This window comes from Daphnia carinata, chromosome 8, assembly GCF_022539665.2.
Source record: "Daphnia carinata strain CSIRO-1 chromosome 8, CSIRO_AGI_Dcar_HiC_V3, whole genome shotgun sequence".
NCBI classification, from domain to species: Eukaryota; Metazoa; Arthropoda; class Branchiopoda; order Diplostraca; family Daphniidae; genus Daphnia; species Daphnia carinata.
In genome coordinates, this window is record NC_081338.1 from 3,841,803 (window position 1) to 3,869,604 (window position 27,802).

Below are 27,802 nucleotides of genomic sequence, written 5' to 3' on the forward strand. Positions count from 1 at the left end.
TTGAAATGTTTTTGGGTTTTGTTTTACGACGCCTGCTTTCTAGACAAAAATTTAAATTTTTTAAGTGGCTGTTTATAACGACGCAAAGGTGTTAAACATTGAAGAATTTCGAAAATGTTTTTCGTGATCCGGTCACTATGTTTAACTCTGTTTTTTGGATGACAAATACATATCTACTTAGGTTACCTATATGGCGTATTATCAGAAGATAATGTCGTATCCTACTTTCACCATCACAAATCAATTTACTTTCATAAATTGAGCGACATAAAAAGATACGTCTGCCAGAATGGTTTATGGTCATCCAAGGTTTGATTTTCCCTCTCCTTGAATAGTCCACATTTGACAATGCAAATTTCTATAGTTGCATTAAGGGAAACTAGTAGACATCGTCACGATCTGTGCTCGATTGTCTTTTATGCGTATATAGCTCAAGTACTAGGAACAATTGTAAACAATCCTGAGCTACAAATGAGATCTTAGTCCAGCTTTACGTGAGTATTGGCGTACATGTATCGGATACTTTCTCTATAGAAATTATTGCATCAGGATACACCATTCGTAGACGCGAGACCCACACGGCTGTGCTGTCATCTAGCGATAGAAAATATAAACGGCTTTAGATTATAGAGATCAGCCTCTCCTGTTCAACATAGTTAACCCCAGACCGTAGCGCACCACTGAGGGTACGGCAGCCCCCACCAACGCCATCTAAATCAACGTAATATCAAAAGAAATTTTAAAAAAAGTTTCGCGTAAGGTTTCTGTTTATCCTAACCCTCATCCTGAAAAGAAGGCAGATACTGTGAAATGATACAGGTGATGCTTGAAAATTTCGGTATGAATACTTCAAAGGACTAAACAAATTTATTTAACGATTATAATCGTGGAGCTTCTGTTAGGTGAAGGCGTATTAAATATATATTACGTATTAGGTATATGTAAGACAATTCGTCGTGTTATTATGCCCCACTTTGTTCGCAGAACGCAGACTACCCATTTGAAGCTACATGTGCACTGGTAGTGCTTGTGTGCTTTGCGCGGGAATTCCAAGGCATTGTCCTACAGGAAAACGAACGTAGTTTTTTGCAACACAGTTGAAGGACATAACCTCACTCTGATTATATGAAAAGGGTGGACAAAAGCTTATTTTTTTTAAAACTCTGATATGAAAAGATTTTCAGAAACTACAGAGTGTGTTGACCATTGGGCACTAGGTAGGTTTCGTATTATTTATAACTTGCCATATGGAATTAAAAAGTTGTTGAAACCTTGATACAGGCCAAAATACCATTGTCTTCAATACCAAGTGAACTATGCCTCTTGCTTGCAGTTGGAACAGTTTGGAATAAATTGCATTTAACATTTGAAAGGTGAATTTGTTATGCATTACCAAAGGTTATTAATTATGTACTAGTTGAAACTACCATTTTTCACACTTAGATGTTAACACCTGAGATTATGATAAATAGCATTGGAGCATAATGTCCATCGAAAGCTGTCATCTTCAGTTACCAATTGTGCACTTGCCACATGCATTTTTCGTGAATTAGAGCTTTGGGGAAACCAGTTTTTTCCTCCCTTGTTTCAACATCATCAAATTTCCGGTAAGCATACTTACCTTACGTGTATCTTTAGTTATCTTTGACTAGATTTGTTATGGGATTCAAATTATTTGTGTCCCAACGGTTGGTAAAGCTTACCACTCTGCCCCGAGCTACTACACTGCCGGCATCCTATTTTATTACATCGAGCTATCCGCTATAACTTACTATCGTGAAGCTCTGAGGTGCTATTCGGTTGCATGCTACGTTGCTGAGGCTTCATTTTGCTGTACATACTACCACGTATGCCATGCGTAGCTCTTATATTAAGGCCCCGAAATACTATACCACAAATGGTATCGAATGTTACACTCCAGCTCCGGAATACCACACCGAAGTTCTACGCCGAATGCATAAGGATATGGACAACGTAAATTTCAAAATTTCCTATGGTTATATGACATGTCTTTATAACTCGCACTTCTATAGCTTAAATGATGTTAGGTCTATCCCTAATGATGCTTGGCGATTTAAATTACGGTCAAGTTCTGTGACTCAAATTTTGTTTTTGTGAAGAGAAAGGCTTGCTGATCAATTCTCATTGATCAACTTGGAACTGATCAAGTGAATGGTGTAGTATTGTCGTATATTACCGTATTTTTATATATGTGTACTTCATTATTATATTTTCCATGTTTGAATTCATATACTAGCTTTCGTGATGGCCACCACACGCGGAGATATCTATGGAAGAAGTTACTAGCTGCAATTGCAATTACATGGTAATGTCAGCTGTCTGATTTCGCCTGGCGTCAACTGAAAATGGTAGCTATAGTTCACATTCCTCTAATTTAAATTCCTCTTTTAATGCTCTGTATCTTCAGGTGTTTTAACGTAGCGATTTTCGTCTCGAATGAAATCACTGCAAAGGCCTCAAGGTAATATGGCTAAAATTTGATACCAAAGAGGTATACCATACTTTGACAATTACCTATCGAGAAACAGGGATACTTCTGATTGACTATCATCATGTAAATTCACATTTGGTAGCTAAATGAACCCAATTTTGCTTTAAAAAAAAATTGTAGAAGGCAATTATCCTTCGTAAAGTTTTGGAAATTTGATAGTCACCGTTAATCCAAATCTCATGTGTTTTTACCGTTTATTATTTACATTATTAGTTTTGTAACTTTACATTCACGTGTTGTGTGGATCCAGTCGGAGTTTTGTATATGTTGTCATATTATCGTGTATATTGCATCAGTATTTGGTAAAATATCTTTGGATGTCGTTTTGATCTTGAGACATCTCGGCGAGAAATTACCAACTGCCGATGAAACCATTTATCGGAGAAATCTTCAACTCACAAAGAGACATCTAGGGATATCTCATCAACTATCAGCAGTAGACATCTTGGGGAAGAATTTGTCAACTGCCCTATGGATATTTAGGGGGCGAATTCGTCAATTTCGTACGGACATCTGGTGGACGAATTAGTTCAACTGCCGTACGGACATCTAGTGGACGAGTTCTTCAACTGCCAAGTGGACATCTAGTGGACGAGTTTGTCAACTGCAGGGTAGACATCTAGTGCGGGAATTCGTCAACTGTAATATGGACATCTCGGGGGGAAATTCGTCAACTATCATATGGACATTTAGGGGAAGAATTCATCAACTGTTACAACAGAATGCCTACCGGAAAAGCTCATTAACTGCTAGCCAAACAATGGTAATATCAGCCGTCCGATTTTGCCTAGCGTTGACAAAGAACAAACCTGTGTAATAGACGTTCATGTATTTGCACACACCCCATATTTTGTGGTATCACTGGTATGGTTCTAAAGTGGATTCTCGCTTTTCTGCCTCATGTTAGTTCATATAGTTAATCAAATTGTTACAGAGTTCTTCGGTTTTATGAGTAAAGTTTGATATGAAAGAAGCATCGTGTCATACTTCAAAATTATTCCGTGAAGTGTGGCTTAATTTTAATGTGATTTCCAGCATTTCGTCTCTGGAAGTAAAAGCATCTTTTTGCTACTAAAGGTTTTTGTAGATAAAGCAACATTACTTTTCAAAATATATCCCAATCTAATTGTTGAGATTCTTTAAGGCCTTAACAGGAGTTTTCGTTATCTATCATTAAAAGTCTGAGTCCTGTGACTGCTTACAGCCTACTTTGTTAGTTGGTCATTCTACACGAGCAACTGAAGGAAAAATTAGATGCTTGAAATATCACAGCTTAAATATTGCTAAGTACTAACAATTTTATTTATAATTTTACAGGCTTGGAGCTTAGGGTAGATTGAACTGTAATCAGTGGAATTATTGCACAAGCTACTGGAGGAACAGCACAAAGTTAAAATTCATGTGGATAGCGTAGCAGAGCCATCAAAAAGCATTCAAAGAATTCTTCCAATTTTCAGGTTGTCGGTTTAATGAAAAGCCTCTACTTTTTATATAATGGATTTTTGTTATTGAGAAGTATCTTATGGCCCTGTTGCTTCAATTTATAAAAAGATGTGTTTTGGTTGAGATAAAGGGCATTCATAACAGAGTTGGAGTTCCTTGTTGTCAACAATGAAAACATGGTAATTCAGTTCTCTGTAAAGGTCAATAACAAAACGTTCTTTTAATTTTCTCGATTTTTGCAAACAGGTTTCTTCATTTAATTATCATCGGAATTAAAAGACCATTTTACAGAAGTTGTTGGTCTGTTTAGCTCTGAGCTAGAATGGAACATGCTTGCTTAGATATACTGAATTTCCACAGTACATAAATCAATCACCTGAACAGTATTTTGATTACCCCACAAACACTTTATGTCGGGTTGGTTATGGTGGTCTTGGTAATGTTTACTTGTTATATATTTATTAGGTTGTTGACAATTGAATACTGATCAGTTATCCGTGGGTGGGATCTACTTGACCCTGCTTAAATTTGACAAATATCCTGAGATTGAGGAAAGAAAATGCACATGGAAAATTTTAGTAGAGATTTTTCCCAGGTCTAAAATCCATTAACCAAACAGTTACAACTTATTTTGTGTCAGAAACTGTTGTGCACATTCAATTTATCTATAGATGAATCAGGTAATTCAGCTTATAAAAACTGCTTTATTGACATACATTTTCTAGGGAGTGTGAACAAAAGATGCCAAATACAAGACATGTGGAAAATGCCTGATAAGAATGAGTAGAATGTAGTTTTAGGAACTTTGAGGTTATGTAGTTGAGTTACTTCCAGTTTTACAACTTGGTATTGTGAAGTAGGGGCAACTGTAATGTAAAAAATTTTTAACATGTGCTTATGTGTTATTGTCAGAAACTAAATTTTAAAAATGTGCTGAGTTGGTGCTCCCTCGTTTCTTTGAAAGCATTCCAGATGAAGATATTCAGTTTCTCATGTTGAATCCTGAAGCTGGTCCTCCCAAAGGTAAGATCGTAATCTGCGTGCCTGTCTCGCTAATTTACATCCGGCATTCTATAGCATCTGATTTGGCTTCAGGAATAAAACAATACTACTGGGCGATTAAACTAATTGAAGTGGTTTTCGTGAATGACATGTTGTACGTAATCACTGGTAATATTCTCTTATCACCAGAAGGTAACATTACAATTATAACATAGTTATAACAGTAATAGAACAGAAATTAATGGAAAAAGATTTCATTAAATATACAACAATTATTTTTCGTATATGGCAATCCGTTTTACCCCCCCCCCCCAAAAAAAAAAAAAGATTCTTTTTTTTTTTTTTCTTTTTTACAACTACCGCCATCTACCAGTCAGATTCTAATTAAGTCTCTAAATACAACTTTACATATTCTAGCCATGTAAATATAGAATTTTTTTAATTAATAACTTTATTTGATTAACATATAACTGTACAGTAATTATTTTGTTATATGCTACTTGCCTAACTTAATTATTATTACTATTAACTATTAACTTTCCTTTTTGTACTGCATTTTGCAGCAATGATAATAATAGCAATAATTGCTTGTTTTAGGTATATATAATATGTTTGAGTAATATAAAGTCGTTACTGTGTATTATTTTCACACCGGAACAAACAATAACGACTTTATATTACTCAAACATATTATTTCTACCTAAAACAAGCAATCATTCTAATGTTATTAGAATTACATTCATTATATTTGCTGCAGTACAAAATGGAAAGTTAATAGTTAAAAGTAATAATAATAAAGTTAATTAAGTAGAATATAACAAAATAATTATTGTGTAGTTATATGTTAATCAAATAAAGTTATTAATTAAAAAATTATATATGTACAGGGCTAGAATATGTAAAGTTGTGTTGAGAGACTTAATTCGAACTTGACCGCTAGATGACACATAGCTGTAAAAAGTAAAAAAAAATATCGGCCTTTTTTTCTATTTCACTGCTGCCGCCATCTATCGGTTGGTAGGAGTAAAACAGAAAGTAAGGCCGATATTTTTATTTATTTTTTTTTTTTTTTTTGGAGGGGGGGGGGGAGGAAAACGGGTTGCCATACATTGCATTTTGCATCAGACTTACCCATTCGCCAACCCAAGTGTGCACATGTCTTTCTTGGAAAATTATTTTATTTTACTCCTATGTTTGGTAAACTGCAATTATGCCCAATATTTTTGTCTTTGCATTTTAGGTTTCCTCTTAGATGATCTATACCTGATCATGTGTTCTAAAGTGATCTGCTTTCACAGCAGCTACATTTCTGTGTTCTTTTCCGTTGGTCTATGGTTCTGAATTGAGGCAGGTATATCTATTATGCTATGTCACTAAGCACTATAGGGAAAAGAATAACTGAAGTTGATTGAGATCTATTCTGATTCTCCTGGTATCCATCTCAACAGGTTTTTATTTGCTTTTCAACACCCATTTCATAGTGGTACATGTGGCTTTGATTAATATTACCATAAAGACTGCTGAAAATGGGTGTGGTACAGAAACCCAGAAATGGCATGAGTTCAACATCAAACATGGATTAGGTACTTCTCGGTTTTTTGTCTATCGAAAAAGTATTTTTAAAGGTATTATTTTGCATTCACAGAATTTTAGCAGGGGATCAAGTCAAATCTGGAAGTGTTACAGGATGGAAGAGTTGCCCTGTAGTTGAAAAAACACTGAGAGTGCATTACTGTTAAGGTATGAGGTAAAGTAATAGAGTAATGCACATTGTCTAATGAGAAGTATCATCTTGTGTTAATAAATCCGGTACAATCCTCATAGAATCCTTCATAGTTCTGTCACAGCTAGAAGCCTCTAATAATTCTGCTTCTCTGGCTAAAGAACAACTTGTCCTTTACGTTCAGAGTGTTCGAGAAGCTGGATACTTAAATGGCCCTAAAGATGTTTCACTTTGCTGGCATTGCAGCGATGAACATCATACATGGACTCTAGGTATGAAAGGAATTTTCTTGAAAAAATTTTTAATTTATGATAAAGCATTTCTCCTCCTTTTTGCCAACCATGTCTAATCTACAAAAAAAAAATTTATCCAATAGGAAAGGATTTTCATATACTGGGAACATAACTATCAAAAATGCAACATTCTACGGTCGCTATTTTATCATTCAAGAGCCTTATACAATGATGTTCATCTGCAATTTGTATGGCCTTTCCCAAGCTTCTGCCAGAAGTTGAATCTATGAGTCATGTAAGTCACATGAGCAACAATTGAGATGCTTAATGGTGTTGTTTTTCTTTTCTCAGTATAGGTTAATAGTAACATTGGATCTGAAAAGATTCTTGGTTGGGGCAAGACACTGAATAAATTGTAATGATTGGATGGATGACATGACATTTCTATACTTCATTCGGATTCCCTAGACGGTATTTTATATTTAAAAAATTGAAGTGCATATCTGGGCTCCCTTCCTTTCCGTAGCCCCGTTTCCCCTTGACTCGTAATAAGCCCGTAGGGGGTCATGCCCCTACTGTACGGTATATATAAAAACAACATATACCGAGGTTTGGAGGGCTCTGGCCGGAAAGGGGACGTGGGGTGCCGCTTAGTCCGATGATGTGTTCACGGAGGGCGATGTGGCTACCCACAAATCCGAACTAAAGGTTAATCGCTCCTGTAAAAATGTTCCAAATCTTCAGCTCTTCTTCCGGCTTCTCTTAGCCAATCACCGGGTAATCTCCCCGGTGGGTCAACAAGGCAGTGTCTCCCCCTGCCTGGGTTGACGGCAACTTTTGAAAGGGCTATTGTACCTTTTTAAAGTTGCAAAAACAATTGTAATGTGCAGAGAATTGTCAATAAAGTTTTTTTTATAAAATATTTTTTCCAAAATTTGTTTCTTTCATTGTCTGTTTTCGCTGTGTTTGCACATTACATTTATCACCTTTTTTTTATTTAGCTTGCTCAATTTACCATTATTGTTTTGGCTATCTTTGATGATAAGCATTGTTTCCATTGGTTTATCGTTGATCTGTAAGTATTCAATTATTATTTATTACACTCTTTGAATTCTTCAACTTAGATTCAAGGAATAACGTGTAATACCTAGATATTTTCTGAAGTAATCTTGTATTTGTATTTTATTTTACTCGTATGGGAACCGATCCCCAGACATTCAGCGTGCAACGCCGATGCTCTAACATTGAGCCACGAGATATATATAAAGTCTTTATTATCGCATATCATATGTAATCGTCTAGGATGTTTATGCAGTCCTTCACAACTTTATGTTTATCTGTCTATTGCCTTTATAAGGAACATAGCTCTGTGGTAGAGTCTTTAAATGCGATATCTGTTACCCTGGGTTCAAACCTCAGTAGATGTTTAAAAATGAAGCAGAATAAATGTAGAAAAGAATATTGCAGCATTACATTTCAATTTTATTCTAATTGTAAATGTAAGTCCGTACGTGACAAGAAAAAAGCCAACATGATATCATATGATTCATGGCTCATTAGTAGAGCATCGGCGCGGTATGCCGAACATCCAGGGTTCGATCCCTGGATAATAGTTGAATGCTTACAGATAAACGATAAACCAATGGAATCAATGCTTACCATCAAACGTGGCCGAAACAATAAAGGTAAATTGAGAAAGCTAAATAAGAAAAAGGTGATAAATGTAAAGTGTAAACACAACGAAAACAGACAATGAAAAAAACAAATTTTGGAAAAAATATTTTATAAAAAAAGCTTTATTGACAATTCTCTGCACATTAGAATTATTTTTGCAACTTTAAAAAGGCACAATAGCCCTTTCAAAAGTTGCCGTCAACCCAGGCAGGGGGAGACACTGCCTTGTTGACCCACCGGGGAGATTACCCGGTGATTGGCTAAGAGAAGCCGGAAGAAGAGCCGAAGATATGGAACATTTTTACTGGAGCGATTAACCTTTAGTTCGGATTTGTGAGTAGCCACGTCGCCCTCCGTGAACACATCATCGGACTAAGCGGACCCCCACGTCCCCTTTCCGGCCAGAGCCCTCCAAACCTCGGTATATGTTATTTTTATATATACCGTACAGTAGGGGCATGACCCCCTACGGGCTTATTACGAGTCAAGGGGAAACGGGGCTACGGAAAGGAAGGGAGCCCAGATATGCACTTCAATTTATGAAAAATTTAATACCGTTTTTAAATGAGAATCCGAATGAAGTATGGAAATTCCATGTAGTGTATCCAAACATAATAATTTATTCAGGACCTTGCCCCAAACAAGAAACCTTTTCAGATCAAAATTTATTGTTCATCTATAATAAGACAGTAAAACACCATTAGGCATAAATACTCTTAATTCATATATATAGTTCATACCTTACATGATTCGTGAGTTGATTGCGAGCATATTCTTCTGTCAAAAGCTTCAGAAGAGACATTTACGATTTTCGTTTACGCTCACCATGGATGCTGGTAGACTAGACATTTAAAGTTAAGACACTTTGCCCAATTCCAACAGTTTTGATTCTTACTTGTAAGTTGTTATTGCACGAGAATGCATCGACGAAATCCGCGGTCTTTTTGCTGTTGACAAAAAGGATAGTCTTGGCACCACCGAGATCTTGTAAAACTTCGATCAGCTTAGCTCTCTTATCTCTTTTCGAGCACTGAAAAAACAGCTGTTCAACACCCGGATTGGTGCCATCGACAATGCCTGTTGTGACGAATATGTAGTCTTCCATGTACGTCGCAGCCAGCTCTTGCACTTCATCTGGGAATGTAGCCGAAAACATACAAACACGACGGATTCCCTACAGAGAAACAAATAGTATTACATCAATCAAATCTCATACTCAAAAGCCATCGAGGACACACTTTCGTATGCATCGTTGGATGATTGACAATTTTTTCAACATTGGGACCAAAACCCATATCAAGCATTCGATCAGCTTCGTACAAAATTTAAAACCGGACTCCCGAGAAGTCAAATACTTCACGGTCGAGAATGGCATGAGACGCACCAACAACACCTTGTTCTAACAATATGTTCATAACCGGTACCAAGTACGCCGCCTGCATGAAAAAATGTAAAATTTTAGATGACTTAATCAACGAAGGGTTTGTTGAGTATCTTAGATGCAATTGGACCTTTTAGTAGTCGCAATCACCGGCGTGCCCACTCAAAATTACTTTTACTTCAACTTACCCAGTTCATACCGACCTATTCGAATCAAGCAGTACGAGGGCATCAAGGTTTCAAAATTACACAGCGTTAATTAGTTGGATTACCGTTTTCCGAAGCCCGTGACTGCACAAGAAATTAAACCTCTTTTTTGGCAAGAATAACTACAACTGAAGCTTTCTGAACAGGTGTTGGTTTTATGTAGCCAGAATTCTTAATGTTTTGAAGTAGTAGTTGGTGCAGGCCGGCTTCTTCGAATGATGTTATGTATTCAAGTATATCTTTTCCTGTAGCCTAAAGCAAACACAATAGATATTTTTAAAAACATACAGTTTCGAGAAATGGCTTACATGGAGGACGACTTTATCAAAATTGTTAAAGCGTTCCCACAGAGACAATGCCCTTAAACAGTTCCTTTCATCGCATGTCACAGCTTCTGGAATGTATTGCTCATGTGGCTTTCCATCTTCCGTCAACTCACTGAAGAGATTCGGGCAGCCTTTCGAGGTGTGGTCAGCTTCATTACACTAGGAGTAAAACAATGAACACTGGAACATAAAATATTTTTGTGAAGATATAATTGATGTTTACATCGTAACAGTTGCTGCCACCAATGCTTCCTCCTTGAGGAAAATCCCTTGCTATATTGCCCTCTTCTTCGTTAAAAATGAGCACTAAAAATGATGTTTTTTTTGTTTTTTGTTTATCTCGTGGCAGGTACGACTTCCACCACCGCCGCGACCCTATTGTGGACAATCCTTCGAGAAATGTCCCCCTTCCCCATACTATAAAAAGCACCAAGAAGTTAAGTTCGAACACATGTTTCGATATTTTCATCTTACTTTGTGATGTCAACGGCCCACTACCGCCGCCCCCACCAGCTTGTGGACACTCTGGCAAAATGTCTTTCACACTGTTAAACAAAACCATAGTTTAAAGTAATCACACTAGGAATACAAGAAAACACTTACCTTGTGACCCTGGACAGAAAAAATGTAGAACAGAATGAAATAAATAAGATTATGTAGAGAGGTCAAGAAGTAAAATCTAGCGAGGGCGGTCTATCTAGCGATTAAAAGTAGACAGCAGACTACACGCGTTAAGCCAATCTAAAAATATGCCTGAAAAAAAAAACTGTCCGATGAGCCACGGTTTAAGGCGCCTCTTGTGGACGCAAAAGTCAATACGAGAAATTTTATCCGCCACAAACTATATGTTTTTAAACATTTAAAGTACTTATCCAGACTTGCCGCGCCGATCAATTTTCCGATCTCGATCTCCTATCCGATCTTTTGCAGTTTGATCGGATCGGCGATCAAATTTTGTCGATCATTTTTACCGATCATTTTTGTGCGACATCTAACGCTAAAATTTACAGTTTCACGAATGTAGCATTGGCTGTCGCAGCGACAGTCACTGGCGGCCATTGAGGGTGAACACTAAACAGTTACCCTCAATTGGCATTCGCAAAAATAGCAGTGAAATAGAACCATGCAACTGCAAAATCTACAGCTAGATGGCGAAAAGTTTGATCACTAAAAAAGATCGGATCGCGATCAATTTTTTGGGATCGCCGATCAATTTTTTGATCGAAGATCGGATCGGCGATCAATTTTTGATCGCGATCGCGGCAAGTCTGAGCCTGGGTAACCTAAAATTGGGATGGCTATAATAAAACAGCTCATAATACAGGAAGTTTATAGCGAAATTTCAATAAGAGAGGCGTTCATTGTAGCTACCATTTTGAGTTGACACCAGGCGAAATCCAATAGCTGACCTTTAATGTTACAGCTCTGATGGCCGCCACATACAAAGACATCTATGAGTGAAGTTGTCAACTACGAAGCAACTGCATGGTACTATAAGAATTCAAACATGGAGGATATAATCATGAAGTACACATAAATAAATATATGATTATTAATGAGGATACTACATCACTCACTTGATCAATTTCAATTTGATGAATGAGAAGTGATCAGCATGCCGTTCTCTTGGCTGAAATTTAAATCGCCAAGCATCATAAGGGATAGACCTAACATCATTTAAGCTATAATGCGGGTTACAACGGAATATGTCACATAACCATAGGACAATTTTGGAATAATTTTGTGCATATTCTTATGCATTCTTCGTGGTACTTCTTAGGTGAAAATTCGGTTTGACGCCAAAAAGAATCTTGCATTTTCACTTGATATTGTAACATTAGACGGCAGCATCGAATATTTCTTTATTTCACTCATGATTTAACCATTAAAGCCCAATCGCTGATTATAGAACAATCATTCAAAATAACAATCAGAATTTAGTTGTGCATATTGTTTTATGAGTCTTCATTCAAAAGAACTCTTTGAGAAGAAATCTAAAAAGGCGGATCACAAAGGAATGCTTAGTTTACCATAGTTCCCATTTTCTCTGTCTACCATGTTGAGACGCTTCCTCTAAAACCGGGTGATGTATATTGGAAAGTTTTCAGAAACCAGGTGGTTGTCTTCAAACACAACCGAGATGTTGACTTCGAATTCTAGGAAAAACACTTTCATAGACGAGAAACATGACGAAGTAAAATAACAAGTAGTTACCAAGTTTGAAATTTGCTGTGCTTAATGTTGGGCAAGTAAAAAGCCGTGGAAAAACCATATAAATGGGTATGGGTATCTTTCGTACTACATCGCCATCTCCTGTTAATGGGGAAAGACAATTTACAAGGAGGGTAAGAACATATTAGGTTAGGCTTACCGATTTGAATGTTTTGGATCTCAGTGGCTATGTTCATTCCAAAACGCTGTTATTAATAATTCTTTTATGCAGATATGAAACATTAAAAATGTTACCATCTTTGGAATAACCATCCGCACAACCGCAGGTCTCTACCCTGACTAGCTGAACCTCTATTGATTTTATTTTTTCATCACAGGATTCAATAGTGATCTGAAAAAGCAAGAACAAAGTGAGTAATTTCGCCAGGGCCAAGAGATGAGTTGTCATACTTCTCCGGTGAACGGGTTGGAGATACTGCAAACTAGCGAATCAATTTTGCCAGTTATTTTGAAATTCGGCACATTGTATTTGCTTTTCAGCTTGTGAACGGATTCAGGAACAATAACAAAGTCAATAGGTTTTGCCGTAGCCTTTTCCGCCATCTTTGCCTGATACAAATTGAAATGCAAAACATGGAATCAGTTGGATTACAATATATTTAACGAAGGAATGTATAATATAATCAAGTAAAAAGTACTTACTGAAGACTCTACAATAAATTCACAGGATTTCTCAAGATCTTTGGCTAATAATCCACGCTTCATATCCACTTTAATGAAGTATTGTATATTGATGAATACACCATGATAGGTTTCATAAAGAACTTTTGTCTGACTACCCTGAAGGGTAAACACGAAAGGGATTTCTGTGGTTCCATGAGGAAATTTCCCGGAACCCTTGCAAATTGCAAAGGTATTCAGCACCAGCTGGATTGGCTATAAGGAAAATAGCATAGAACTACACATCATGATGTTCATTATAATTTTGGACAAAATAAGTGGTATACCTTCACAGAATTATAGAAAGACTCGTACTGCCCAATACATTTGGAACTCAATTCAAGATTTACAATTCCATCAATAGTTAGGTTAACACCCTCATGGCGGGTCTCTGTCGAACAAGATATGACTACAATGCCACTGACCGATTCCTGTTTAATGTGGATATATTTATGACAAGAAATTGTATGATTTTGTGGTTTTACATACTCCTTCTCTGTAAATTTTGCTAGGTTTCTTCAGACGAATATCGAGAGAAACAGACATCCTTTCATACTTTCTGCATGAAACACACGGACGTAATCATTAAACAGTACAGAATTATTTACTGTTCCCGTAATTTGCAATGATGTTTGAATTGTAAATCGCAGCTCCTACAACTGGAAGATTATGTGATCCCTAACAGTCTTCTGCTACGGAGATGTGATGTTTATACTGCCATCTAACGGTAAAAAGCACACTTTAAGGTTACGCAAAAAAAAAGTTACGCAAATGTATTATTTATGGAGTGCAAGTAACTCTCAATTGCTCACAGCAAATTGGACGGTGCTTCGAAAACGATTCCCTTATTTTTGTGATCATGTCCTCTCTATTTTCCATATCTAATTTATTTATAATTCAAAGGAAACCACACTTATCTCGCCCTTCCATCAGTTAACCACATCCACTTTAAACTGATTCTCGCTTCCTGAGTTGGAACCTAACATTTCGAATGGTGCCACAGTGAATCACACATTTATCAAGTCGACGCTTGCCTTGATGTACATAGAAATACTTAAGCATTATTCAAAATGAAATTGGTTTTTTTAACTTTCCTCTGCTGGTCCGCTACTCCGTCTCTATCGCAAGCAGATACCCGACTGGTTTGTTACCTCGATGTCAAAGCGATCAACCGTACAGGTACCTTGTTAGCGTGAAATTGAAACAGAAATTCTCCTCTATCAATAATCATCAATGCTCATCTATCTCCATTGCATGTCTTGCAATCGGCAGGCGATGGCGCTTTTAGTTTGGACAAAATCGACCCTTTTTTGTGTACTCACCTCATTTACGGATTTACTTCCGATATGACTACAAACAGCGATTCTTATGGATCGACAGGAATACCTCACGACAAATTTCTAGGACCGAGAGTCAAGAATCCCACGCTGAAAATCATGGCTAGTATTAAATGTAATAGCGTTTATCCAATTTTAATGTTCATAAGATTACTCAAGAAATAACCAAAGCATTTTTTTTTTCAATGTACAATTTCACCATATGCAGCAGAAGATTTGAAATGGGATCACAACAGCATGGAAAAAACGGTAAACACGACAGTGGATTATCTAAAAAAATATCGTTTCGACGGATTAGACATTTATTGGAATATGTCTTCCAGCAATATTCCAACCACGCCTTTCTTTTTTGCCCTACGAAATGCGTTCCAGAAAAATGGTCTATTACTCAGTCTGGCGTTGTACACCGAAACGACAGCCGAAGGTATTATGAATAATCATCATGGGTCATCTGAATTCTAATTATTGTCTCGTTCAACGCGGCAGTTACTTACTTTATGGAAATTATCCCCAACTATATCGATTTTGTCAGCGTCTTGGCTTACGACTTAACTAGATCTACTGAACAGTTTTGGCAGGCTGACCATCCAGCCCCATTGTACAGCACTCGAAGCAGGAATGTCGATTCGTTAATTCATTACTTTTTGGAACACGACATGCCAGCTGACAAAATCAACCTGGCTATTCCAATGTACGGTGGTAGCTGGACCATCCCGGCTTCTAGTAAATTGGAACCACCCCTTTCGGCTACCTGGGGTCCTGCAAATAAACACACCGGTCGTCTGGGACAAATACCTTACTTCGAAATCTGTTCTAACATTCGATCAAGTGGATGGCAAGTCTACGGCGAAGACGATAACTCAACTGGGCCCTACGCAGTTTCACCTGAGCAAATGAACAACAAATTCTGGGTAGGCTACGATGACGTAGACACCGTAACGAGAAAGAGCGACTACGCCCGAAACATAAGAGGTCTTGGTGGTGTTACAGTATGGGATCTCAGCCAGGATGATTTCCGTAATATTTGTGGCAAGGGACCTTACCAGCTAACAACAGCTATCTCCCGTACTTTGGGAATCCCGCGGGCACCGTCGTTAGCTTCAAGCGTTCGTTCAGGTCTATCGCACATCATGTTCTTGGCTTTTGCTTGGGGCCTGTATTACCGTCTTTAAATCATCACAACCAATGCCTGTTTGGATTTTCCGGTTATATCTGGTTTTGCTTTTGTTTTTTTCTGAACGAAATGCGCACTTTAATGTGTTCGTTATTGTGTAATGCAGCATTCGTTGGTGCAATACTTTCGAAATGCATTGTTGACTACTTTTCACAATCATTTGGCACGTGAAATACAAAAATCACTGCGTACCCAAGCGCCGGATATGACAATCTGCAAGATAACTTTCAATTTGGTTATTCCATATCAAACTAATGAATGCGATAAGGAATACGACAATCACGCATGACCTTTGATCTTCTTTTGCGCAACGTTTTCAGACAATGATCATCTTTGTGTTTGGCGCACAGAAAACTCGGTTAATTTGATTGTTTTAATTATGAAAAAATTATAACATTTCGTGTAAATTACCAACGTAAAGGTGAATGACTTGCACTAGGTAACGATGCGCTGAGATTGCACTCGGCTGGATGGAATCGGGTGCGGCCAGCATGTAGTTCCTCGGGCGCTACAAGTCTCTTGATACTTTCCTTTATTTGAAAAAAAAAGGCTTTTGTTGAATGACTCCTATACTCTTTTCAGTGCTGCAAACGTAAATGCTAAAATTAACTTTCTCGTAGCTCAGACGTTTGCAATTCTGTTGGAATTTTAACCGAAGAATTCTATTGAAAAGAAAACAATGTTTCGTAATTTAAACGTTAGGTACGAAAAGCTAAAGCCAGACAAGTAAACGTATCTTATCGGTTGCATTGCATTGTTTGTTGATACTCTATGATTGGAGCCAATCTGTATCTTGTGTTCAAATTTCAAACAAGATTTCTCTGCATATATAAAGGCGGTGATATTGTTTTGAATATTGTGCTTCATCAAAGAAAAAGAAACAGCAATCCCCGAGACCTAAGCTCCTTAAAACTTTCCCAATTTTGTAAGTTACTATCAAGTAAACAAAATGAGATTGCTTCTACTAGCAACTGTCTTCGCTGCTGGCGTCTTGCCGTACGCCACGGCAGGTCGTTTTGTTTGTTATTTCCCCAACTGGGCTTTTGAACGTCAAGGTAATTGATTTCTACATTGTATTCTTTTATTTTCACGTAAACTTATTTGAATGCAATTTGCCAGAACCTTGGCAGTTTGGCGTGGAAAACATTGACACGAAACTCTGCACTCATCTGGTCTACGCGTTCGCCGACCTCGACGAAACTACGTTCAAGATCAAACCCAACAATCCAGCCATAGACATCGATCAAGAATTCTATCGTAAATTCACCGACTTGAAAAACCAGAACCCTAGCCTGAAGACCATGTTGGCCATTGGCGGATGGGTAGACTCCAATATCAACGATAAGTATTCTCAACTAGTAGCTAGTAGCGAGAACATCGATGTTTTTGTCGGCTCAGTCGTCACCCTTCTACAAGAATATGGATTTGACGGACTCGACATGGACTGGGAATACCCCAGGTCCGAAGCTGACAAGACCGGATTCACCAATCTTCTGGTGGCTTTGAAAGATGCATTCGCCCCGTTCAATTACATCCTGAGCGCTGCCGTGTCCGCCATACCCACCGATCTCGGTATACATTAACTACAAATCTGAACTGATTGAATTACAGTATATATTACTCTAAATTATTGGAACAGGTTACGACATCCCAGCCATCGAAACAACAGTTGATTTCATCAATTTGATGACGTACGATATACACGGATCGTGGGAGCCGGACATGGCCGATCATCACGCTCCTCTGCGTAAGCGATCGTTCGAAACGACTAATAACAACGTCGAAGACAGCGTTGACTTCTGGCTTGCAAACGGACTGTCTGCTTCTAAAATCAACCTCGGCATGCCGCTATACGGACGCACCTGGAAGCTCGCATCAGCAATGACGACTCCACCTGCTCCGGCAGTTGGCGCTGGAGCTCCCGGTCCGATTACCAATGAAGAAGGTTTTGTAGGCTACTTCGAAATCTGCCAAGCTGTTCAGAACGAGGGATGGCAAGTTGTTCAAGATCCCGACCAATACATTGGACCGTACGCCCTGTCACCTACCGACGTCGTGAATTGGATTGGCTACGACGATGTCACCATGCTCACCACGAAGAGCAACTACGTCCTTTCCAAAGGGTTAGGTGGAGCAATGGCGTGGGATATCAGTATGGACGATTACCGTGGCGTTTGCGGAGCCGGAATGAACCCCCTGTTGACAGCCATATCACGTATCGTCGTGGGTTAATCAATTAACCTATTACCTTCTTTAAACGACAGCGTTCATGAAAAAAATCAATAGCAAAAGTGCATATTATCAGATGTAGATTCAGTTTAAATACAAGTTAACAGCATGACGTTATTCTTTTATTTGAAGAAGGAAAAGAAAAATGAATTTGTATTGAATGACATATGAGTTTGCGGCCAAACATACAAGATGATAATTTGTCTTTGTATTTAAATGAATTGGTTGCTCTCAGCACCCAAGTAAAGACCTTCAGTTTTTTATAGAAAATTACAAACTCCTCCTACATCATTGCCGTGATAGCAGCCCACATAAAAATCTACACAACGCCATAAAACGACGTCACAGAACAGCGTTTTTCCAGTTCCGCGGGATTAACGAGGATACCGGGAGAGGAACCCCAAGGAATGCTGAAACTCTTCTTAATAGATGCGAATTCCTGATACGAAGAACAGCAGAATTTCTGGTGGGACAAACCAATTCCGTGTTGTACGTGACTTCCCGAGATTACCTTTAACGGCATAGGGTCAAATGTTTTTTTTGTTTTTTTTTTAAATTGCATTTTCAGTTGCTAATTTGCCAGTCGTCAGAGATTTGCATGTACGGCTGGCCGGTGCTGGTATGACGATGGCCCAATGCGAGCAATCATGTGATAAATGCTGTCGTTGGATCAACGACTCTTGGCTTCCACTTCAAGAGGTAAACAACCTTTACGGCTGACAACCTCTTTGAGGACCAGGTTCCGCTCTAGTCGTCGGATCTTCTTCAGGCAGCCGGAATTAGGCAGACATTTCGGTTTCAACTTCTTCTCTCGTTTCGTGAACCGCGTGACGTGCTCTGGCGGTTCATTCAAACACGCAAAAGGAAATGGGCACAGGAAATAGAAGGGAGAAGAACGTAAAACAAAAATAAGTGTGTTATATGCCAAGAAGAACAGTATGTAGGTTTCAAAAAAAAAAATGTATGCAAATTCTTGGCAAATGCTCACTTGTGGCTGTTGTTCCAAGAAGAATGAACCGGAATCGCTGACGTAACGCTTCGGACTGGTCCCGTGTCAGATCTTGGACTTTGTAAGTTGTTACAGTGGGCTGTAGCATCCACATGTGGTGTTCAATACCTTGGCCGTTGACAACTTGCTGAAATATGTACTGGAAAATTATCATAACAACAACATTATCCTCGTGTACATTTGAACACGTCAGCTGCCGTCATGTTTTGTCGATCTTCTAAATCTACCTGAATAAATTCGGATGTGCTGCCACCGCCTTGCGCTCGATAGACGATGACGTCGTAATCTCTGGGCAAGCACAACGTAAAATTCCCGTGGTACGTAGAGGACCTGATGAGCGAAGAACTGGAAGGGGCCAGCAAGGGTCGAGTTGGCGTCCTTATTTTGCTGCTCGAACTGCTGCTGACGATTCGTGAAGTGTCTTGAATATTGGACCGCGTCCCAGTGATGGGCGATGATGGCAGTAAGGGTGTCACGGGACCTGCTGGCATGGGAAATGCAGACGTCAGAAACGCTGACACCAAAAGACGTCAAAACATGGTAAGAATGAATGGGCCGGAAGTTGCCCTTTTTGGCCAAACATCACACGATGGCCAACTAAGGATGTTGTCTAAAGCATCCAGAGAAATCGACACGTTTCCGCTACACGCGTACCTTGATTGTCTCCGTCGATAAACGGGCAGACGGGACAGCAACGTCCAGCAACTTTGACGGGCCTTTCACAGCTGAGCTCCGGCCGGCTGGGACATTCCAGACGTTGGCACTCGATCCGACCGGATCTGCATTGGCAGTTGACGCAGTCCATTGGTCCAAATGGACCCATCACCGGATGCCAAGTTGTCCCGTGCAGGTAATATCTTAAATTAAAAAAAAAGGTTCACATCGTGATAAGTCAGTAGGCGACTAACATGAGCAATAACAAATAAAAAAAAAAGAACAAACATTCTTTACCGGCCAGCGGAGATGCAGTCTTCCATTTTACCGTTTACGCCATCCTGCTCTTGCCGAATGATGACTGGAGAATTGTCCATCTCGTCCACTCTGCCGACAGGATCTAATGCAACATGGACAAGAACAGTGATGACACTGCGTGCAATCCGTGAATGAATAGCAACACATGTATCGCCATTCAAACACAGGCTTTTACGCCATAAAGTATGGTGACGTTACCTGGACAGACTGGGCAGCAATCATCTTTGGTCCATACCGGATTTTCACAGTCAGCTTTGGGGCAATCTTTGAGTTGGCACATCACCATTCCACCCTGTTTTTTTGAATCGTTTCGTTGTTGCGCAGGTGTTCGGTTGGTTTTTCCCAGGTGTAGTCATAGAGAGGTGCAACCGACCAAATCACAGTGGATGGGCAAGTGTTGACGTCATGGTACATCCACGCGCGTGTCCAGACACGTCGATGGAGAGTAGCACAAAGCGCCGTAGGATTTGTTTATGAAAAAGATAATTTTAAAAAGAAAGGCATCAAAAGACGTTAGTTAACGATCATCTTTGCATTTCACGTTCAACAAACACGAGGCACTACGACTCACAATTAGATATTATTAATGTTTTTGATACTAGAATATATATTTTTTTTTTGTGGTTCCAACGCAAATCACGTGTGTGATAAGCTTTTGTTTTGTTCCCCTATAGATATACTAGACGTATAAGATAACAAAAGAAGGTCTCTCCCTCTGCCTAACGGACACGTTCCTCTCACGAATTCTATGACTCATTTTCTATTGATACCCGAAGCATCTGGAAATGATTCGGATCCTGGTAGGCGGGCCAGGATGTGTCTTTTCTTTTTTCAAATGCTCTTTGCATATTAAAAGGTTTTAGGGAGGGCACCGCCATGACCGAGGATGGGGATGCACAACGTTAAGACGCTCTGAGCATACCAATAAAAAACAATCAGTTATTCTATAGCTCTGCGGCAAACAACAGCAGGGCGTGATATTTCTACCGTAAATATGAACATGTTCGTGTCTATGAATACACAGACCAACAGATGTTTTGTAGGATTGAAAATTATGGACATCTATAAAAAGAAAGAAGCCTTTCCTTTTTCCCATTTTTTTTTTCTTATGTGATAATCGAGCGAATCAAAATGGAATTTCTTGAATCCTATCGTCCAGTTTTTTGTCTTCTTCCCATTTGCTTTTCGTCGTTGCTCGTAGAAGTCCGCCTTGCTTTTTATAGACCTAGTCGTGCGCCGTTAGTACCGTATCGTTCTTTTTTGGATACAAATGAAATATTCGTATTCATTTCGGTTCTACATGGGTTGGTTGGCTATAATTTACTAGTTTATTGCTTTCTACCAATAAGGAGACGTCAAAAAAGGGAAAACGATAGGCGCGTTGGACGGCCCCGGCCCGTATACGTTACAGGCTGCAAAAGGTCCGATGTGTTCTCGTCTGTATCTGCGCACCTTCCTTTCTATTTATGGAAAAAAAAAGGCTTTTGCTATTGTGCAATGTGAACGTGGAAAGCATGAGCGGCATAATGTCGGTCAGTCAACTGGCGGTCATAATAATCTCGAAAGAAGAATTCAAAGAAAAAATTCAAAAAGAGGCTCGAAACGTCCAGCCGCAATGCAACGTTTTCGAAGAAACGTGAAAGCGCTGCTTAAGAGATTGAAAGAAAAACGTCCAACAATAAATGATATCATTACGAATTCTATTCACGGAGACCCGCTCGTCTCGTCTTGTATCGTTTTGTCTCGTGCCGAGCGGCACGTTTGCAACTGGCCGTACAAACGCACGCAAACGCAAGGTGGAAGCGGCCAACGGGGGCCAAAGCACTTGTGTTGGCTGTCTATCGGCAGCGGCAGATAGACGGCCGGCCGAGTGTGATATACAGTAATATGCAAATACAAAAAGTGGACCGATGGACACACGCACACTGGTACGCATAACGGGTACACGAACGGAGACGTCCGTCACGCCGAGGCATGCCAGACATATGCACCAACAAGAGACCAGCGGATCACGAAGCGACTGGGTCACGCCCGGCCATCGACAACATTCCACAACGCCATTAAACAAAAGGAAAATAACTCTTAATCAATCTATTTTTGTTTTGTTTGACCCCTTTGGTTCTTGATCGTCGTCAGTATCACATTCCTCGTCGACAAGCGATTATCTAAAATTCAGCAGCGCAAATGGAACCCGTTCCAATAGCATTGTTCCACATCTGACATTCCCGCACGGCCTCTACTCTTACGTGACTGACTGGTATTTTGATTAGATTCCGCAATATTAGCGCAGCAATAGGCATTTATCAACTTGGCTTTAAGTGACGTAACAAAAGATGAACTGACCTCACAAGCGCATTGAACGCATTGGTTGGGATGTTCCGGTTTGAGGCCGATGCTGGTCGACGTGAAACGCTCCTTGTGACGGTAAACGTTGCCATTGTGCAAGCAGGTGACGCCAGATGACGTCGAACTGCCACTCAAATCCGATAACGAGAACGAGGACATCCGAACGTTTTCCTGCAAAACGCGAGTCGAATGCGCCGGAGCTGGCGGAGTTGTTATGGACGTTGGTATTTTCGAATCTTGACTCACTTCTAAAAAGAGAACGTTATAATATAATAGTAAAAAATAAAAAAATGTCAATTTAATTGATTTTAGTTTTCCCGTGACTTACTGGGACAACGGGCACAGCATTGATTCTCGGCGGATGATTCGGATCCGCTGCATTCCGGACCACCGCAATTTTGGATGGTGCAATTGATTTTGCCGCCCTACCAATTGCGTAATGAACAAATGTGAGCTTAATTATTCATTTATCACGTACGATGTAATTTACCTCTTGACAGACGCAGGCGACACAGTGGAGGGTGCCGTGTTGGCCCAGTCTCGGATACCAGACGTCACCGACCGAGTAATTGGTCGACGTAAACGTGCAAACATCCGACAGCTCAGCGGCTAAAAGCAAACCCAGTTTTATGTAATTCCATTCTCATTTCTTTCCTTGACACGTATTTTTTTTTTAATACAAGCAAATCTTATTTCGACTTCTTTGTGAGTTTGACAATTCACACCATTGACTCCAGAAAGAAAACAAAAAAAATGAACGAAAGGCTCTATAATCAAGAACAGCACAAACTAGCAATTAGTGTCACGTTTAATTACAGTTCTCCGGTCGTTCCTGCAAGTGCAAGCCATTAGAGGCTGTTGTTTTTAATGCGTAGACTAGTTCGGTTTGACTGTCGAACGGAAATAAACGCACCCCATTTCACGTGTTTATCTAATAGCCTCGTACCTTTCTCAGCTGCGCGTGTCGTACCTGTTATTAATGACGGCATCCAGAGGAAAAACACCGTCGTCCAAGTGGCAGCCAACGTCTTCATTATTACGCGCGTGTGTCTCTGATTAGTCATAACGACGTGTTGAATTTCGAAATCTCTCACAACTTCTAAAAGAAAAACAAACAAACAACAAAGAATTTGAAAAATGCCGGTCCCAACTCATGTGTCTGTTCAAAAGGAAAAAAAAAATATCTTAATTGATGCAGGGTTACCGTATATATTCCTGTACGTCAATCACTGAGGCGAGCGAGAGAGCCGAATGTTTGTGTGAACGACTCACTGTTCAGCGGAAGACTAACGAGCCGATGGTAGCACGTGTTATGTTTTCTTCTCCCACCTCTAACGTCATGCCCACTATTGTCCTCTGGTACCTACTACTCCTCTTTTCGTCCTTGGCCGTCGTTCACGGCAGCAGGGAGTGGGCGGGGAAAGAAAGGCCTATGGAACAACAACGACCCCAGGTCGACCTAACGATCTGAATTCGGGGCCAACTTTCGTTTACATTATTGGTCGCATTTCCCTAGATAATTTTACCTCAATTTAACCTGCCTCTCGGGGGTTACGTGTAGTTATTGTTAAAACTATGCCCCCACCCCCGCCCTGCTAAAGGTTAAATAGAAACCAATCAAAGTAAAGAAGAAATGAGTTGAACTGATGTACAACGTTCTCGTGAGTCCCGACGTCGTTCGCGTACGCTTGAGAATGTGTCGCATTTCTTGTGGTTTACCTACACACAACGCGTATGCCGAAGGCTACACAAGGACTAATAACGGAGACACGCAAGCGCTCGCTATGTCTATATTTATACATCATAGCAATGAGTACCCAGCGGTATGTATACGCAAATTCTAAAGAGGGAAGCTCCGAAGTTTGACGGAACAGTTTCATGTTACACGTCGCAAGAAAAGGAAAAAAAAACTTTGCATTTATTTCTTCGCGTGCATTCGGTAAATCACGGTCCTACGTAATTTTTCTATTCGGAAGTCGTTCGCGTGCTGTCGAATAACCTCGTCCGCACCCGTCGCACTTCGAAATTGATGGATTCGCTTCACGGGTTTTTCCTCCCGAAGGCTATGGCACGTGACAAAAAAAAATAAACCGCTGTGATAAAAACAGCTGACGGCGCATAGAAACCCGTAAAAAAAATTATATATCTCGTTCAATTCGATCATACAATATGTCTCCCCTACTGATCTAAACTCTACAAATTGTGGTGGCAATAACCTGCATAAAATCAAATCCATTTTCCCCATCCCCCCTAGATTTTTGTGTTATTTGACAGCTAACCGAAATATTATTTCTTCAGGCTCAATGTCGTTCATCAACTGGTGTAATACAATAGCATGAATGGGTGTTGCACACGCTGCGAGAAATGAAAAAAGCCTGCCCAAACAGGCTGCGTACTAAATATAGCTGTCGGAGCGCATTGGCTTTGCGGTTAACTTCTGTTCGATTTGGCTTCACGCTGCATACTTGCATCACTTAACACCAGCAGTCAGCCAATCGTGCGTAGTAGCTCAACAAAGGTATTGTTGTGCAAGTATTGCCATTCACTAATTTAGTGAATGGGCTTTGAGCCGCTCCCGCCATTTGAAGAGGCGTTAAAACATTCACAATCAACTTCAATAATGTTCTTAATAATATAGCATTTTTTTTTTGTTATTGATTATTTTCTATGACGCTGAAAAAGGGGAACGGTAGCTAACGTACTCAGCCACCTCTGGCGTACAGGCAGTTGTATCTGGTTTTTGTGGTTAGTTTATTTACATGACACAGCCCAAAAATAGCCGATTGAGTGATGCTCTGCTGTTTTTCCAACTGACGCGAATTGGACCTTGTCGTTTACCTACGTCAGAAACATTCCGAGATTTTTTTAATCATTGCCTGTCCGTATCTAAGTTATTGCGAGAACAATGTGTGTGGCGGGGAAGCTACTATGTGGAAAGAAATCGTGACTGGCTTTAGAAGATCTCTTTTGAATAAACACGTTATCCACGATGGTAATAAGATGTAGGTGGCATGACAGGGACTCCATCATAATTGCTCGTTATCGGTTCGCGATAGCAACACATTCGTGAATGGCTGCCAGCACGTTAGTCCATCACGAATTCACGATTGGGTGTACGGGTGGGCAATGTATATAGCTGTGCATAATATTTGGAATGTGCTGTTGCATCACCAGACGCAGCTGTCTCAATCTCGATTTGATATTGTCCTACCACATCGAATTCCACTCTATTTTGATAAGTCACATTTCGACCTTGGATCACATTTATCATCATCATATTAAACCATAGTTGCACTATGGTTTAATATGATTAATTAATATTATATTATTGATTAATTATTTAATATTAACCATAGTGCAACTATGGTTTAATATGATGATGCATCGTAAGCTAATTGGAGCTGAAAATCCAAACAATCAAACCGAATAAACGCAATAACCAAACGACAAGAAAGCGGAACCTCGCGAGGAAATACAAATGACATGATGGTCGTTCGCTAAATACAGGTTCGATTTGTCTCACGACCTAGCCAACACGTACTAGTTCAACGACGAACGCTTTCCATTTTCTTGGAACTTGTACAACTGAGACCATAACTTGGCGTTCATCAGTGCATTCCATTTAAATCCTCATTTTCCAGGTATACCGCACCATTATTTTAACTGTAGCGGTCTACTGCATGGCCCTTTGACATTCCAGAGGAAACGAAGGCAGTGCCATGGTGATAGTTGGTCTTATCATTAGGGGAGGGGGGGAGATGTCAATCTTGCGTACTGTTGACTACGAGTTCACTAGGGTTCAAACGAGCGACGGCTACTTGTACTGCCTGAATGACACGTTTCCATCATCAGTCATCGTCAACGACCGTGGATGTTAAACTACTGTGAAAACAATCTAAGCTCGTAAACTGTCGAGTACTGCACATCGTCAAAGATGCGGCTGGTTTCACTTTCCTAGTATTTTTCTGTTAATAGCTGCGCGATCTGTAAGCGGAACCCGTTATGCAAACGAAGCTGCAACCGGGGAGAATGGCGCAATAAATCAGCTAAAAGTGCCGCAGAAATGCGAAGCGGTTCTTTGATTCAAAAGATTTTACTAGACCAAGGAAGACAAAAAGAAAAATGGCACTGACGCAATCCTGAAAGACAGAAGGGAAAATGGACAGCTATGACATAAAAAACTGACCTTTGTCTGTGGTTGTGTAATAGAAGGTTATCGTGGAAGTCCTTTAGGATCGTCTGTCGAGTAAATACCGTCGCAGAGGTCGGTGTCAGTGGTCTCCCTTAAGAATTTCGGCCTTTGTTACCGGACCGACAGTCGCGTTTCAAGTATAGCGTCCGCTTTCCTTCCGTCTTATATATATAGAGGGAGAAATAAGGCCGCCCCTTTGGTATAATGAAATGGAGGGGAGATGGTCTTTTTCCTGGGGCTATACCGCGGATGATTTTCCGTCTATTCAGCCCCAAGATTCCATCATGAAGGCGACACGCATGACGTTTATTGACTTGACGGATTATAGTCTCCTTTTTCTTTTTTACCCAAGTGCCAGCTTTTTCGTGGAACCCAATTAACCTGTTCATGGAATTCTACTCTTCCGAGAAGACCGGCAATATTTCTGTTGTCTTATCGAATCCCTCAAACAAAATAAAAAGAAAAAGGAAAATAATAACCAAAAAAAACATGCTTTTATTAGTTTAGGTAACAGCCTTGCAATGCTTGAATTGCATGTGCCCTTCCGTCTAGCCCACAGGCCCCACGCAACAGAATGGGACTGAGAAACACAAGTTGATGGGTACGTTGAATAACTTAGCCTAATACACATATATACAATGGCTATCAAATGTCAAAAGATATTAATGTTCTTCTTATTTTTTTTTTTTATGACGTACCATTTTCTACCTGCGGATGCATATTAGCCCGTAGATGTTAGAACAAGGGACGAACCCGACGACCCACCGTTTATTTTTCATTGTGATGCCGAAACTTAATATCGACAACCAGTTATGGAGCTCTGCTTTTGGAAGAGGATAGTTTTGAATCTAGATCTCTTAACAATACAGATGCTTCTTCTTCGATAGGTCAACACCGCAATACGACTATACAAAGAACGAAAATCATAACAATGTTTGAACTGTCACGAAGTCTACAATTTCCTGAGTGCTGTTTATCCAGAGCTGTCCCTCACGCGTCGGGCTCTCTTTTGAATAATATGGCCTGTATTAACACATTCTCGTTCCACGATACAGCTTCTTTTCTCCCTATAGCTCTCTTAAACTCAATCGTGTAAGTAATATGACCTGGCAGCGAACCTAACAGGATCCCCCGTTGGGTTGGGTCTCAAA

The 27,802-nt window shown here is 39.8% G+C and overlaps 6 protein-coding genes across 7 annotated transcripts in view; 2 read left to right on the top strand and 4 right to left on the bottom strand.

Moving 5' to 3' along the window:
• Positions 1 to 22,370, bottom strand: part of LOC130703613 (sodium-dependent nutrient amino acid transporter 1-like) — a 71,913-nt gene extending 49,543 nt beyond the window's left edge. The window contains exon 1 of the mRNA XM_059496443.1: positions 22,360 to 22,370. The gene's annotated coding sequence lies outside the window, so the exon portion shown is untranslated. The remainder of the gene's footprint in view (positions 1 to 22,359) is intronic.
• On the bottom strand, positions 10,258 to 11,098 carry LOC132088210 (probable ATP-dependent RNA helicase vasa-like). Its single transcript, XM_059496528.1, has 4 exons — positions 10,975 to 11,098; positions 10,724 to 10,917; positions 10,483 to 10,659; positions 10,258 to 10,426 (listed from the first exon to the last, which is right to left on the bottom strand). Exons 1-4 carry the CDS (start codon positions 11,060 to 11,062, stop codon positions 10,271 to 10,273), a joined length of 615 nt encoding a protein of 204 aa, XP_059352511.1. The 5' UTR covers positions 11,063 to 11,098; the 3' UTR covers positions 10,258 to 10,270.
• LOC130703637 (vacuolar protein sorting-associated protein 26C-like) lies at positions 12,345 to 14,059 on the bottom strand. The gene is made up of 8 exons (XM_057525072.2): positions 13,882 to 14,059; positions 13,680 to 13,823; positions 13,375 to 13,608; positions 13,123 to 13,281; positions 12,967 to 13,063; positions 12,872 to 12,898; positions 12,715 to 12,813; positions 12,345 to 12,656 (listed from the first exon to the last, which is right to left on the bottom strand). Exons 1-8 carry the CDS (start codon positions 13,936 to 13,938, stop codon positions 12,574 to 12,576), a joined length of 900 nt encoding a protein of 299 aa, XP_057381055.1. The 5' UTR covers positions 13,939 to 14,059; the 3' UTR covers positions 12,345 to 12,573.
• LOC130703629 (probable chitinase 10) lies at positions 14,406 to 16,115 on the top strand. The gene is made up of 4 exons (XM_057525062.2): positions 14,406 to 14,571; positions 14,665 to 14,844; positions 14,938 to 15,153; positions 15,216 to 16,115. The coding sequence occupies exons 1-4, from the start codon at positions 14,463 to 14,465 to the stop codon at positions 15,899 to 15,901; spliced, it is 1,191 nt and encodes a 396-aa protein (XP_057381045.1). The 5' UTR covers positions 14,406 to 14,462; the 3' UTR covers positions 15,902 to 16,115.
• LOC130703630 (chitotriosidase-1-like) lies at positions 16,782 to 18,244 on the top strand. Its single transcript, XM_057525064.2, has 3 exons — positions 16,782 to 16,958; positions 17,023 to 17,475; positions 17,543 to 18,244. The coding sequence occupies exons 1-3, from the start codon at positions 16,853 to 16,855 to the stop codon at positions 18,133 to 18,135; spliced, it is 1,152 nt and encodes a 383-aa protein (XP_057381047.1). The 5' UTR covers positions 16,782 to 16,852; the 3' UTR covers positions 18,136 to 18,244.
• LOC130703621 (von Willebrand factor C and EGF domain-containing protein-like) lies at positions 18,270 to 23,815 on the bottom strand. 2 transcript variants are annotated; one of them, XM_057525053.2, is made up of 11 exons: positions 23,664 to 23,815; positions 23,430 to 23,558; positions 22,950 to 23,068; positions 22,788 to 22,884; positions 22,457 to 22,707; positions 20,312 to 20,405; positions 20,093 to 20,195; positions 19,796 to 19,998; positions 19,369 to 19,625; positions 19,121 to 19,280; positions 18,270 to 18,969 (listed from the first exon to the last, which is right to left on the bottom strand). In XM_057525053.2, exons 2-11 carry the CDS (start codon positions 23,521 to 23,523, stop codon positions 18,803 to 18,805), a joined length of 1,545 nt encoding a protein of 514 aa, XP_057381036.1. In that variant the 5' UTR covers positions 23,524 to 23,558; positions 23,664 to 23,815; the 3' UTR covers positions 18,270 to 18,802. The 2 variants fall into 2 exon arrangements, with proteins under 2 accessions (XP_057381036.1, XP_057381038.1); XM_057525055.2 differs by having other exon boundaries at positions 18,273 to 18,969; positions 19,369 to 19,622; positions 23,664 to 23,811.
• Between the last annotated feature and the right edge of the window lie 3,987 nt (positions 23,816 to 27,802).

Excerpts from the sequence above, each read along its gene's own strand:
- LOC130703629 (XM_057525062.2), top strand. The coding sequence starts at position 14,463 with ATGAAATTGGTTTTTTTAACTTTCCTCTGCTGGTCCGCTACTCCGTCT. Across the intron at positions 14,845-14,937 it reads AATCATGGCTAGTATTAAAT|CAGAAGATTTGAAATGGGAT; the intron begins GTAATAGCGTTT and ends CACCATATGCAG. Across the intron at positions 15,154-15,215 it reads CACCGAAACGACAGCCGAAG|TTACTTACTTTATGGAAATT; the intron begins GTATTATGAATA and ends TCAACGCGGCAG.
- LOC130703637 (XM_057525072.2), bottom strand. The coding sequence starts at position 13,938 with ATGTCTGTTTCTCTCGATATTCGTCTGAAGAAACCTAGCAAAATTTAC. Across the intron at positions 13,824-13,881 it reads GCAAAATTTACAGAGAAGGA|GAATCGGTCAGTGGCATTGT; the intron begins GTATGTAAAACC and ends CACATTAAACAG. Across the intron at positions 12,657-12,714 it reads CACAGCAAATTTCAAACTTG|AATTCGAAGTCAACATCTCG; the intron begins GTAACTACTTGT and ends TGTTTTTCCTAG.
- LOC130703630 (XM_057525064.2), top strand. The coding sequence starts at position 16,853 with ATGAGATTGCTTCTACTAGCAACTGTCTTCGCTGCTGGCGTCTTGCCG. Across the intron at positions 16,959-17,022 it reads CTGGGCTTTTGAACGTCAAG|AACCTTGGCAGTTTGGCGTG; the intron begins GTAATTGATTTC and ends GCAATTTGCCAG. Across the intron at positions 17,476-17,542 it reads CGCCATACCCACCGATCTCG|GTTACGACATCCCAGCCATC; the intron begins GTATACATTAAC and ends TTATTGGAACAG.
- LOC130703621 (XM_057525053.2), bottom strand. The coding sequence starts at position 23,523 with ATGACTAATCAGAGACACACGCGCGTAATAATGAAGACGTTGGCTGCC. Across the intron at positions 22,885-22,949 it reads TCGCCTGCGTCTGTCAAGAG|GGCGGCAAAATCAATTGCAC; the intron begins GTAAATTACATC and ends CGCAATTGGTAG. Across the intron at positions 19,999-20,092 it reads GACTGCATCTCCGCTGGCCG|ATATTACCTGCACGGGACAA; the intron begins GTAAAGAATGTT and ends TTTTAATTTAAG.
- LOC132088210 (XM_059496528.1), bottom strand. The coding sequence starts at position 11,062 with ATGGTTTTGTTTAACAGTGTGAAAGACATTTTGCCAGAGTGTCCACAA. Across the intron at positions 10,918-10,974 it reads TGGGCCGTTGACATCACAAA|TATGGGGAAGGGGGACATTT; the intron begins GTAAGATGAAAA and ends TGCTTTTTATAG. Across the intron at positions 10,660-10,723 it reads GTGGCAGCAACTGTTACGAT|TGTAATGAAGCTGACCACAC; the intron begins GTAAACATCAAT and ends TTTTACTCCTAG.